This window comes from Arachis stenosperma, chromosome 5 (genome assembly GCF_014773155.1).
Source record: "Arachis stenosperma cultivar V10309 chromosome 5, arast.V10309.gnm1.PFL2, whole genome shotgun sequence".
Taxonomy (NCBI): Eukaryota; Viridiplantae; Streptophyta; class Magnoliopsida; order Fabales; family Fabaceae; genus Arachis; species Arachis stenosperma.
This window is the reverse complement of record NC_080381.1, coordinates 28,353,261-28,366,917: the sequence shown is the minus strand read 5'-3', so window position 1 is coordinate 28,366,917 and position 13,657 is coordinate 28,353,261. Positions and strand designations below refer to the sequence as shown.

The 13,657-nt window shown below is 31.0% G+C and overlaps 1 protein-coding gene across 1 annotated transcript; it reads right to left on the bottom strand.

Annotated features, from left to right (window-relative positions):
• Positions 1-1,960: 1,960 nt before the first annotated feature.
• Positions 1,961-6,414, bottom strand: LOC130979304 (uncharacterized). Its single transcript, XM_057902714.1, has 4 exons — positions 6,133-6,414; positions 5,502-5,782; positions 5,304-5,431; positions 1,961-2,273 (listed from the first exon to the last, which is right to left on the bottom strand). Exons 2-4 carry the CDS (start codon positions 5,663-5,665, stop codon positions 2,254-2,256), a joined length of 312 nt encoding a protein of 103 aa, XP_057758697.1. The 5' UTR covers positions 5,666-5,782; positions 6,133-6,414; the 3' UTR covers positions 1,961-2,253.
• Between the last annotated feature and the right edge of the window lie 7,243 nt (positions 6,415-13,657).

The following is a 13,657-nucleotide window of genomic DNA, read 5'->3' as shown; positions in this document are numbered from 1 at the left end:
AAACAAGATCAATTATAACCTAAATAGAAAGCATCAATCAACCTAAACAACAACCATCACAAAAAAATCAGTAATAATTACAGAATGAAAAACAACAAAAAATCAAGTATTAAAGCTACATTAAAACAGCATCAGCAACAGCAACAATCACCCAAAATATTAAACAATAAAGATTAAATAACTAAAAAATATTAAAAAAACTCACCTTGGCCGTAGAGAAGAGAAGAAGGATGCAGAGGGAGACAAAGAGGAGACAAAAGAAGAGTGCAGACGGGGACGAGTAGAGAGGGAAGGGCTGTCAGCTGGGATGGTGGAGAGCGCATGGAGTTGTCCGTGAGAGACATTCTCGAGGAACGAAAAACTGCCGCTGTTGTGGAGCTGTTGGTGGGACTTGGAGTCGCCAACGAGTGCGACGTGCTCGAGAGCAATGACAGTGGTGACGGAGGAGTGGACGCGGTTGACGGAGCACTTGAAAACAATAAAAAAAAGTGCAAAATCTAGACGGCGTAGTGGGAGAGCACCTCGATTTCATCTTGGTAAGGGGAAGCAGATTGGGAAGTGTGAAAGACTAGGTTAGGAAGCGGACGAGCGGCGCAGCACCGAGATGGAGGCCGGCGAGAGGCGACGACAGAGAATGTTGAGGAGAGCTTGCCTTTACCATTGTGAGTGAAAGAGCAATGTTGAGAGTAGGGTTGGGGAGGGGAGACTTGAAAGTTTTTTTTAAGTACAAAACGACGTAGTTTTAGTTCAACTTAGTTTTCCGGCGGCAGAAATGGACGAAAATTGTCTTAAGTATGACTGAGTCCATTTTTTAGTAATTATTAATTTTAGGGATCACTTTGAGACTCGAATACAACTTTAAATCTTAACTCTATGGATTTGGATCATCTAAAGTTTGAATTTCACTTTAGAGAGTAAAGTGTGATCCTTCTACCCTTGAATAGTTTCTCTTTCATATTTATTCTTGGTCTCATCTATGAAATTCATGGTGAGAGATCACACTTTACTCTCTAAAATAAAATTCAAACTTTAGAAGATCCAAATCCTAACTCCATTTTATTACAATATAAAAAAAAAAAACGCGCCTCTTTTCACGCCTCATTTTGAGCTTTATTTTTTTTCTTTTGATTTTTTCAATTCGGTCTGATCTCATTTTCCTTTTAGACGAAATATCATTTTCATATTTAGCTAGTCTTTACTCTTTACAATAGGAGTAGAAAATCCACACCCGTGTGGCATTCATAGACCTTTGCTCGCTTCTGAAATGCCTAATGTTATACATTAAAGAAAAAAAAGCTTAGAATGATTTGAAATAAATTATGGATCTTCACTCTTCATCTGTGTGTAACCGCAAATTGGCGCGTCAGTATCTGGAGAACGGGCCCCACGGTCAAGATGTCGAATAGCAGATAAAACGTATCATATCTTTCATTATTTGAGTCCTATAGAAATATATAAATGCAAAACAACTACTGCACCGTCTAATTTTGAATTTTGATTTTGATCATTTACTTATTTTGGCTTTAAGAAGCTTGGCAATCTTTAATGTGTATCTTCCTTATATCAACTACTTTCACATCAAACTAATAAAAACAAGGCTTGTATCACCGAAAAGCATTTCGTGAATCTATTGGTTCAATAAGTCAACAAACCTTTTCTATCATCATTCAGCAAACTATGGCTCCAACATGCAGCACATACAGTAAGCTACGTCATTCTAAATAATTGATATGCATCCATTATTACGAAAGTTGAATTGTATATGAAAACGTTAAACTCAGAAATTACATGTAAAATAGGGCACATCCGCACATGCCGTATGGGATGTCTCACACGCTATCTAATAGTGCAGTAGAATGGGTTGGTTGGTTTACAAAAAATTATGAAAAGATGAGTATGGATAACATGACTCAACGTAGAGGAGGTGAAAAAATTACTCTAGCATAGGCTCACAACCTCATCAATCATAAACTCACCTGTAGCATTTGTCTGTTGCTGTTTTTAATGACGGTTCAAGCATAACAAAATTGCTCAAAAAAACTTCACACATTCTACATTGGAAGGTTCCCGAAATTGAAGCACCTTTCAAATGACAAGACTAGAGTATACACTTTGACACTTTCAGTGAGTTAAGAAAATTTAATCAAATAACATTATTAATCATAGTATCTAACAGAAACCAGTACTAAAACAAACCCGCACCTAATGGTAACAGGATAAGTTGAAGGCGAAGTTATCATCTGCAGCTGCTTGCTATAGAGGTGTTGCAAAACCTGTCCCACCATAAACAAAATAACTGTCAGGTTTCTTGGGTTAATAACATTAATAGACAGTCTCTTTTTACTTTTACGTATCCTGGATTTTAATCTGAATTCTGAAACACAAGGTTTATTATTAGATTAGATTCTGTGTTCAAATTAGTCATCTAAGAGTCAATAATGCTGCTAACTGTATAAAGGTTTCAAACCCAGGACTAGGAGGTTTTTGCAGAACTAAAAGCATTGCCCTACACAAACATGACGAGCACAATCTAAATACAAATGAAAAGTGAAACATAATAATGAACATATTCAATAATCACTGTTTTAAACATGATTACAACAGAATGCCCCATAATGTAAAAATCCTATCACAGTATCACCTTTATTTTGATGATTTGGTGAAGCCAGGAAAGGAATGCTCATAAAGTTATGAAGTAACAAAATGGCCATCATATAAAGCAGAATGTAGAGGTATAGAAGCATAAAGTGCCAACATATTTATAAAACCAAAGTATACTTCCTTGAAAAAGACAAAAATATCATCCTCAAGGTTTATTTATCAATATTCCTTTTAATCTAATTACACTCCCTGTCATGTTACCTGGCTCAATTAGATTATAGCTAGTCAATTCTTTTGTCTTGTAGAGTTTTATGCACTTCTCTTCTATCAAACTAGCTACCTACCCTTCATTTTAGAATAGCTATAACTTAAAGAAGCCCCATCTGTTGGCCAAGTGTTTCTTTTGTAAATTATAGAAAACTAATAATAAACAACACTTCGTAAGACTCTTCTCTCAACTTAACTGAATATTAACAGCTAACTCATTAGATGACCTTTCTTTTCTTTTCTTTTTTGGTGAAATGGAATTCATTACAAGAAAAAACAAATTAACTAAAATTTTTAAACTGAACCCTAAACATTGACAACATATCTAGTAATAGCACACGAGCTGACAATGGGTTGATGCTTTCATATGCTTCACTAATCCATTCAATGTATGATATGTGGCCTCAATATGAGGATGTGAGGAATGGCCAACAAGAAATTCATGTACAACTCCATCAACACTAATCCAACTACTTCCTGGCTGTTTCTTGATTCCCTTCTCTTTCATTTCCAACCTCAGTGCTGAGACATCACTCCATTGGCTATCGTATGCAAGTGCATTGGCCAGCATCACATACCCTCCTGAATTATCTGGATCTACTTCAACAAGCTTCATCGAAACCTCTTGGGCAAGCTCAACTCTAGAGTGGAGCAAGCAACCCCCAAGCAATGCACCCCACACAAAATTGTTTGGCTTGAAAGGCATGGAAGCCACAACCTCAAGAGCTTCTTCTATGCATCCAACTCTTGCAAGAAGATCAATGTAACAGGCATAATGTTCTAATTTGAGAAAAGTGGAATAAACCATTTCTTTGAATATCCCGCGCCCTGTCTCCAACATCCCACAATGACTGCATGCACATAGAACTCCAAGAACTGTACTGGCATTGGGTTGTAGGCCAAATTCTGGCATTTTGTAGAAGAGTCTCACTGCATCCTTTCCCTCACCATTTACTGCAAGACCCATGATCATTGCATTGAATAAAATGACGTCTTTGGATACTGTATGCTCGAAAACATCCTTTGCCCTATCTAAACAGCCACATTTAGAATACATATCAACCAAAGCTGTGGCGAGAATTCTGTTTGATCCAATCGTATCTTTATGTCTTGTAGATATCAAGTAATTATGAACCCAACCACCAAGGTTCATATCACCAATTTGAGCACATGCCGAAAGCACACTAACCATTGTAATGTGGTTAGGACTAACGGTTTGTTCTTTAACCATCACGCGGAAGAGACTTAGAGCCTCCACAGGGCACCCGTTTTGAATATATGCACTTACCATAGTGTTCCAAGGAATTACACTTCTTTTTCCTGCTACAGAAATTCGGTCAAACCTTTCTCTACTCTTCTCAATCATTCCCCATTTACCATACAAATGGACAAGGATAGTGTTAACTGAATCAAGGCAAAGTTCTTTAGGATTCATGTCGTCATCAACCAATACTGAGAGAGCCCCAACCCATTTCTCAATTCTAGGCATTTGAAGGCTGGAACAAGCTGATAAAGCACTGACCATGGTATCACTTTGGAGATGCAAATTCTGGCGAATCATTGCATAAAAAATCTGCAGAACCTCCTCACTTTGGCCAGACTTAGCATAACCAGCAATCAAGGAAGTCCAACAGTTAACTGCACTTTTGTCAGGAATTTCATCGAACAATTTACGTGCAGACACTAAATCACTAAAGCCTTTGGCATATACAGCAACCAAGCCATTACATACAAAAGGGTCAGATAGGAAGCCCATCTTCTGAACATGGGTATGAACCTGTTCAACAAAGCAAGCATCTTTGGACTGAAAGCATGCCTTGAGGAGGAACGAGAAGGTCAAGCCATTGGGCGAAAGAAGATGCTGTTTCAGACCCTTGAACATGGAAAAGGAGTCGAGATAGCAACCCTCTTCAGCAAGGACTCTGATAATGGCGTTGAAAGGGAAGATATTTGGACTGTAGAGACAATGAAACACATGGAGAGCAATGCGAGAAGGGTAGTGGCCAATGAGACGGGTAGCTATGAGGTTGTTCTGATGAGCGCCAAGTTGGAAAATACGTGCATGGATTTGGAGAAGGTGAGAACGGGGAACATGACCTTGTAGGAGGGTAGTGAGGTTCGAGAAGGTGGCTGGGTTTGAATTGGAAGAGGAAGGTGAAGTATGAAGGAGGGCTAGAGCAGAGGAGGAGCGATTTCCGAAATTTAGTGTCGTAGGAATGACAGAATTTTGGGACAGTGCACGCATATTTTTCAATTATCATTAGGAATTTAGGGGAGCTATAATTGGATGACAATGCATAAAAAAGTAAAAACTACACTCATAACTATGGTATTGGTAATAGAAATGATAAGATTAAAGTGGATGGTATAAACTTAGTAGAGCATAATAGGTGAGGTAAAATGTGAAGAAAAGTGGGAGAAGGAAGAAATGGTACCTTCAGAGAGACAACCCCAGTTAGTATTGTGCAAAGAGAGGAGAGAAGTGAACAAGGCAGAGGCAGTAGCGCTATGTAATGGCGTCAGAGACACTAGTTGTGCAACACCTGCTAACTGCTCCGGAACCCTAAAAGACACAACCAAAACTGTTATGATTCACGTAAGGGGCACATAAACGAAGGGGGAAATGAGCTCACCTTGGAAAGGAGAGTGAGCGCTTCTGGGTATAAGTTCTAGAAGGAGAAGAAGGTAAGCCATTGAGTTTAACAAGGGGAAAAGATCGACGAGAAAAGAGGGTTCTAGCGGAGGAAGAAGAAGCTAGTTGGAGGGTTTTCCTTGCACAATTAGCCGCCACAGCCATGTCTCTTCCTATAATGCACTAAAATGCCGTTTGAAAGAAAATATCGAGCACTAATTGGATTGGCTTGGTTTTCCGGTTTTTAAACTGTTTTCTGTGTCACCAATGTTCTCACTTTCCCTGTGATGGAAAAAAAAAAATAGAACCAAATAATTAGAACCAAGAAGAAATAATCATAACCAAAATTCAGAACATAACCAAAACCCTGCCCCAAAAATCAGAACCAACAACACATCATCATAAGCAGAAATCAGAAGGAAAAAAAAAAATCAGTCCAGAACAAAAAAAAGAACAGCTCAGCAGCAACCCCAGGAATACAAATTCTGTTCATCAGAATTCAGCAGCCCCATAAATAAAATTCAGCAAAAGCTAGTTTAATTTTTTTTAAATTCAAAAGATGAAATGTGATCAATTATAACAAGATAAAATTAGAAAGCAGAAACAAATAATTTGGTAACAAATAAAATTACCTGAGGCATCTCCATTCTAGAGATTCAGAGAGCGTGGAGGAAAGTGTGGAGGATGATGGCAGCAGCGGACCGAGGAAGGCGACGGCTCTGAAACGGAGGAAGGCGACTGCGGCTGCGAAACGGAGGAACGCGAGTAGGCAACGGCGCTGTGACGCTGTCCGCCGGCGGAGAGTGAAGAGTGGAGGGGGCGGGGGGCTGTGACTGTGAGGAGAGTGTGTTACACTGTTAGGGTTAGTGAGGGGAGTGTCAGGGTTAAGGGTAATTTGGGATTTTCGTCATTTTTTTTCTTTGGTTCAGGTTTTTTATTTTAAAAGCGAGAATCGAGCTGAACATAACAACAAAACTTTCGGGGCTGGTTGGTTTTGGTATTTTTATATAAAAATAAAAATAAAGCATAAAAATATAATTAATTAAATATATTTTAAAAAGATAAAACAAAGTTAAAAATATATTTCTGTTATGATAATTCTGTGTTTGTTCAGTTATTTTTTATTGTTTTTAAGAGATTAATTTTTATATTTTTATTTTTAAAATTATAAATTTAATAAAATAATTTAAAAATAAAAAATAAAAAATATTTAAAAATAAATATAAAAAATTTAAAAATTATTTAATTTTTAGAATATATAAGATTTATAAATGTGAATTAAATAAGATATTAAAAATTATTATGTTGTTATTATATATAATAAAATAAGATAAATATTTATAAAGTAATTATTTATAAACATCATATAAGTTTATTTTTTTAATATTATTTAATTTAATGCAAAGATAAAAAAATTATATTCAAAGTATTTTTTATTTTATGTATAATTTTAATGGATAAAAAATATTTTATTTTTTTATTTTATATTTAATTTATTAAATTATTTTTAATTTTATTAATTTTTTAAAATTATTAATTTATACTTTTATTATATTCTTTTATTATATCACACACTATTATTTTCTCGTATTGTTATTTTCTATACACATATTTGTCATTGTCTCATCGCCACTGTTATATTGTCTCGTTCTCCTTTAGTATTTTTTTTCTCCTCCCATCTTTTCTTAACTCGATTATAATTAATTACCAACAAGTACTATTATTGCAACTTTCAATCTTGTCCATCGATTTAATCTATAACCATTCATTCTATTAATTTTTATGAGTTGTTAAAGTGTTATTCAAAAAATAATTTGTTTAAGTGTCTTTTAAATATCTAAATGTATAAAAATAATATTTTTTGTTGTGTGTGTTAAGTCGTCTTATTGTTCTTTTAAAAAAATTAAGTCATAAAGCATTCAAAATTTTTGTTCAAATTATCAAAATTTGATATCATTAATTCTAAAAAATAATATCAAAATAAAATTATTTTTAACTAATATAATAAAAAATATTTCATTATTATAAGTTTTTAACTAATAATTATAAATTTAAGTTACAATTTAATATAGTACTTTAAAACAGAAAGTTATCATTGCTTATTTGCTTTTTATATTTGACGACTAATATATAAATTTTACCTGTTTTATTGTGCACATTAATTAAATTATACTTTATTATTTCATTTTGCATGTTTTAAAATAATGTAATCGTACTATAAAGATGATATTAGTTTTCATAACTAATGCAAATCTTTTTACTATTTTATTGTCATTTAAACACCATTTATAAAAAATAATTACTTAAAGTGTAATATTATATAAAAAAAAAAACAAAAACTTTTGAATTCATCTTTTTAATTTGTGTCTTAATCCTCATTTTGATATTAGTCAAATTTAATAAGTTGATGATAGTGATTCTTTTTTATTATATTATTATATATTATCTTTGTACCACTTAACAAAAGATAGAATTGTATATATTTTTTTTGTTATTTGTTTTACTTTATTTTGATTACCTAAATTGGCCTATATATTATCAACTCATTTTTTATTATTTATACAATATTTTTTTTGGTAGTTATCCATCAATAAATATTGAATTAACAATTTTGTTTATTGTATTTTAATACATTTATTTTAATTATACTCAATAAATTGTCTAAATACAAACTTATTCTCTTGAAATACTTTTTTGATCATATGATTATAATTATTTAAACGGAATATATTTTGACTTTAAAATTTTTAAAGTAAAAAAACACAATTTAATTAAATTAAAAAACCTAATAAAATAAAATAATTTAAAAAATAGAAGATTTATAAAAAAACAATAAATTAAACCTTAAATTGACCATGAAAAAAGTAATCATGAAGATTGAAACATTAAAAAAATATATAACACAGAATTTAAATATTTATTGGGTTATTAAATTATTTAAAAAAACTAATTAACAAATATTCTTATCTTGCTACAATTTTAATATTATATGTCAATCTAATAATAAGTAAAAAAAAAAATTAATATTAACCAACATAAAAATGATTAAAAATTCAAAAAAAATTAACAAAGTATTTATGAAAATTTTTTCACTCTACTATTAGTAGGTGCAGACTTTTTTATGTCTTTTATATACCAATCAAATAATAAGTATCACATGTCAAACGAATAAAATTAAATTAATTAACTTTTATACAATATAATTTATTTATTTTAATTTAATTATAAACAAATGTATATATACTTAAATGTCAAATTCAGTATTTTACATAATTAATAATTTAAAATTTTAGCATATTAATATTTTAACAAATCATTAGTAGATAATCACCAAAAAAAATAAACTATTAATAGATGCAAATTTTCTTGTATTTTTATATGCCAATTAAATAATTAGTGTTATATGTCAAACAAATGATATTGTGAAATATAAAATTACTAAATAAAATCTTCCAATACAAAGCAGTTTAACAAAAAAAATGAGATTTAATTTAAAAGTAAATATTGATATACTAAAATAAAAAAATATTTTACATAATTAATAATTTAAAAAATTTAAAAAATAATTTTATTCTATTTAAAATAATTTTAAAAAATGAGTTATGAGGCATAGTCATTATTGATAGGTAGGTACATACATGTCAATATATATATATATATATATATATATATATATATATCAATTTTTTTGTTTAATTATTCCGTTGATTTTTATAGTTTTGTAAAATTTTTAATTAGACTTTTGTACTTTTTTTCTTTTTAATTGATTTCTTGCACTAATTTTTTTTAATTTGATTCCAACACTTTTTTTTTTTTATTTGGGTCTCTGCACTAATTTTTTTTTTAATTTGGTCCCTATAAAATTAAGCTAATTACCGCCAAGAGGAACTTAATTGAAAAAAAAAATTAGTATAATGACCCAATTAAAAAAAAAAAGTATAAGAATCTAATTAAAAATTTTGTGAAACTATAGGACTAATAGAGTAATTAAACCATTTTTTTTTTAAATCAAACTAATGAAAGAAAAAGACAATGTGCTATCTTTGTATGTGAAAGATTGGAGGCAAATTAACAAGTTAAAAGAATGAATGCTCTTATGAAAATGAAATACAGGTTGGATAAGTAAATTGAAGAGCAAAAAAAATAACTATATAAAGTTATAATTGTAGTTGTTGATTCAAAATTTAAGTTGTACCTTATTATGACAATACGTAATTATTTTTTATAATAACTAGTTTTATGGCAAAATATTGTAGAAATTAATCGAGGATAATCATATCAAGATAGAAAGAATATCCAAATCAAAATGTCGTCAAAAAAAAAAATAGCTAGGACATCTACTGCATATTTTAATTTAATGAAGAAAATATCATTTCTTTTCTTATCAATGTACTGCACATCTGATTTCTTTCATTGCCATAAGTTCAAAGAATAAAAGAGGAAGGTTTTCTCCTTAATTGTCGATGGTTGGGTGCCCTGCAACGGCTAGTCAAAGCAAAAACAAAAAAAAAATTCTCCTACATAAAGGAAGCTCATAAAGCTATAAAATAAGAGATTGGATGCAAAAAAGAGTAGGCTTAAAAATTACATATAATCTAATACACTTGCTCATCATTCTTTTTTTTTTTTACACGTGTTTTTGTTTATTTTTGTCTAGAATTAAGATTTCTATTAAATGATACAAAAGGCAAAAAAAAAAAAAAAGTGAGAACACAAAAGCCAATTCAATTTTGTTTAAAGATTTGATTTCGAAAAAAGTGTACTAGGAATGAGTGCACTTAGTTCTTTTTAACTAGGTTGGTTTAGTACGAGAATGGAACCTCTCCATTATTAAGAAAAAAATTGAGTATAAAGTGTGATTTTTAATCTTTTACTATTTTTTTTATATTTATTTTTTGTCTCATTTATAAAATTAATGATAAAAGATTACATTTTATTCTCTTAATTGTTAAAAAAAATTGAGAAGATACATTCTCGACTTAGCACTTAAGTGACTGACTAAACTTGAAATTGCTTAGGAGTTCTTATAAGAGTGAGTCTTTTGGTATTTGTGGTTGTAATTCAATTTGAGCATAGTATAATTTCACCATTCTTGTGTAGAGACTAGACGTAGGTGATATTACACCTTATGGCCGAATCAAGATATATCGTGGTCTCATTCTTCTTTTTTTCTACTTTTTTTCATATTCTACTCTGCTAAGCACAAGACAAAAACTCATCTTATCTCCTAAAATCATATTTCTACACAATTTGTTTTTAGCATTAAAAGTGGTTCTTTGATTCAACCTCCTTTATCAATTTACTTGAAAACCTTTAATTGGCATTAGAGCTTAGACTCCAGGGGCAAGTTTCACAGCTTGGAGTTAACGATTCATGGCAAATAACATTGCTGCATTTACTCTAACAGAAGGATAATCTAACAATAGGCCATCATTCTTCAATAGTACTAACTATGCCTATTGAAAAGAAAGGATGAAAAATTTTGTGCAATTCATGGACTACAATATCTGAAAAATCATTCTCAATAGATCAGACACTTCTACCAAACTCAATGAGGAAGGAGATGTTGTTCCAAAAGAAGATATTGAGTGGAACGATGAAGACAAAAAGAAAATACAGCTAAATGTCAAAGCCATTAATTTGATGCATTGCATAATTAGTCATGAAGAATTCAAAAAAGTCTCAAGGTGCAAAACCACAAAAGAAATATAGGATAAACTACTCTTCAATCACGAAGGAATAGAACATGTTCAAGAAACTCGTATCAACAAGCTTATGAAGGAGTATGAAATATTTCTCATGAAAGAAGGTGAAGGTATATATGATATGTTTGAAAGATTCTTTATAATCATCAATAATCTTGATGCTATGAAAAAGAAGCACAGTGAAGAAGAGCTTGTAAGAAAGATCCTAAGAAGTCTCACCAAAGAATGAAAAAATAAGAGCATTGCTACCATTGAAGGGAACAATCTAAAAAAATTTTCATATGACGAGATGAGAGAAAAAGTGTTGGCATATGAACCAACGCGCCATGAACCAAGAAAAAGGATCTAGCACTAAAATTAAAGATCTCCTCCAAAGAAGAAGAAACAAAAGATGATTACAGTGCGATGAGCTTGCGTGCTTTATTAGAAGGCTAAGAAGGATGATGAGATACAAAGATAAAGAATCGCCTTCAAGAAATTTTAAAAGATATCAAAGTAAAGTTATTTGTCACCACTATAGAGAACCTGGTCATTACTGTTATGACCACCCACAAAAGAAGAAGAAGAACAACAACAGAAGAGAGAGAGAGAAAAAAAAGATTCTCATGACATCATTAGAAGATCTCAAAAATGATATTGAAAATGATGATTTTGACTATGAAGCTCAACTTTATCTTATGGCCAATCAAACCAAAGATAAAGAGGTAGATTATACTAAACTTCTAACTGATAAATTATATTATTGATGACTTGACTGAAAATTCATCTAAACTTTCTGAATAATATAGCAAATGCAAAAAGGAAAATGAAGCTTTGAAACTAGAGAATATCAAGCTGAAAGAACAATTAAGCAAAATCGAATCCTATAATATTTTGAAACAAGAAAATGAGTTCTTGAAAATTGAAATAGAAGATTTAAAATCAAATTGTTCTGCTGCTACTACAAGTGAAGCTCTTGCTGAAAATGAGAAACTACAATAAAGAAATAAGAACTTAAATATTAATTTAGCAAAATTTGTTCAAAGTTCTAAAAATTTGGACAAAGTTCTTGCTAATCAAAGGCCTCTGTTCATAAAATTTGGTCTTGGATTGTGGAGGAAAGGAAACCTATTTTAAAGAATAATTTTGAAGTGTCCTCTTCCAAATCAAGAAAGGCCACCTCTTCCAGAAATCCTCTTTCAAATCTAAAATTTCAACAAGAATTAACACTTGTTCAAACTGTAACAGAGCTGTTCATTCTCCTCCTCAATGCTTCATTCACAAAAGAAAAATTGATAATCATGTTTATAATATTGTTTATTATAATGCTCTCGGACAACAAAAAAAAATTAATATCAAAGGATCTAAGTTAGTTTGGATACCTAAAGCTTCATGAAAATTTTGCAGGTTTGCCTTGCATCCAAGAGGATTAAAGACATGTGGTATCTTGATATCGAATGTTCAAGGTATATGACCAAAAATTCCATATTATTCATCAAATTAAGTAAATATGATGATAGATTTGTGACTTTTGGAGATGATGGTAAAAAAAAAAGTCATAGCCATTAGAAAAGTGAGTAAGGACTTCTCATCTTGCATTGACAAAATATTTCTTATTGAAGGATTAACACATAATCTCATTAGCATAAGTCAATTATGTGACAATAGTTATATGATAATATTTAGAAAATCGAATCCAAGGTGACTGATGAAATCTCTAATTCTATTTTATTTATAACCAAAAGGTGTGACAATGTCTATGGTTTAACATTAGATGAACTAAAGAATCAAAATGCAAAATATCTTTCTTCATTTGATTCTGAAAAATGAATTTGGCACAAGAGACTAGGACATGAAAGCATGTTCCATGTAAGAACTCAGTTTTCGGTAAACTAACTTTTTAGACTACAACTTATTTCGCAAAATGCCAAACCATGGCTTAACAAGAGTTAGTGAGGCAAGTTCAATGGTAAAAAAAACAAAAATAAATTAGAAAAAAGGGTAATTAATAAGTTAAACTTGACTTTGTGATGGTAATTAATTCCTTTAAGTCAAATTTGACTAGTAAAAAGTAAAGACTTGATTGCTATTGGTTTATTTTTCTCGATAGAGACTTTTTGAGCTGAAAATTCACTTTTAGTGATGGTTTTGCATGTGTTGAAAAAAATAGTAGCAAAAAAACTCGAAATTAGTAGTAAAAATAATTTCTACCTTGGTAATTGTGTTCCAAAATTAATATTATTCATCTATTCATAATTTATTTCTTTAATTATGAATAAATCTTAACAGTTAATTATTTTACCACACGGTAAAAGTTATCCCGAATCGAATTTTTTACTAGTATTCTGCAAACGACTCCTGGAGACTCTGAATCCTCTTACTTGCTATCCAAGTAACTCTTCCCTCTCTCCCAGCCTCAGCCTCTCACCCCCTCTCTGTTGTATTTTTAACCCTGAGTAACTAACTGTTGTTA

What these genes read in the sequence shown, in the direction of transcription:
- LOC130979304 (XM_057902714.1), bottom strand. Translation starts at nt 5,665, where the DNA reads ATGGCTGTGGCGGCTAATTGTGCAAGGAAAACCCTCCAACTAGCTTCT. An exon ending in CGCTCACTCTCCTTTCCAAG is followed by an intron (nt 5,432 to 5,501) that starts GTGAGCTCATTT and finishes TGTGTCTTTTAG; the next exon opens with GGTTCCGGAGCAGTTAGCAG. An exon ending in CTGGGGTTGTCTCTCTGAAG is followed by an intron (nt 2,274 to 5,303) that starts GTACCATTTCTT and finishes ATGGTGGGACAG; the next exon opens with GTTTTGCAACACCTCTATAG.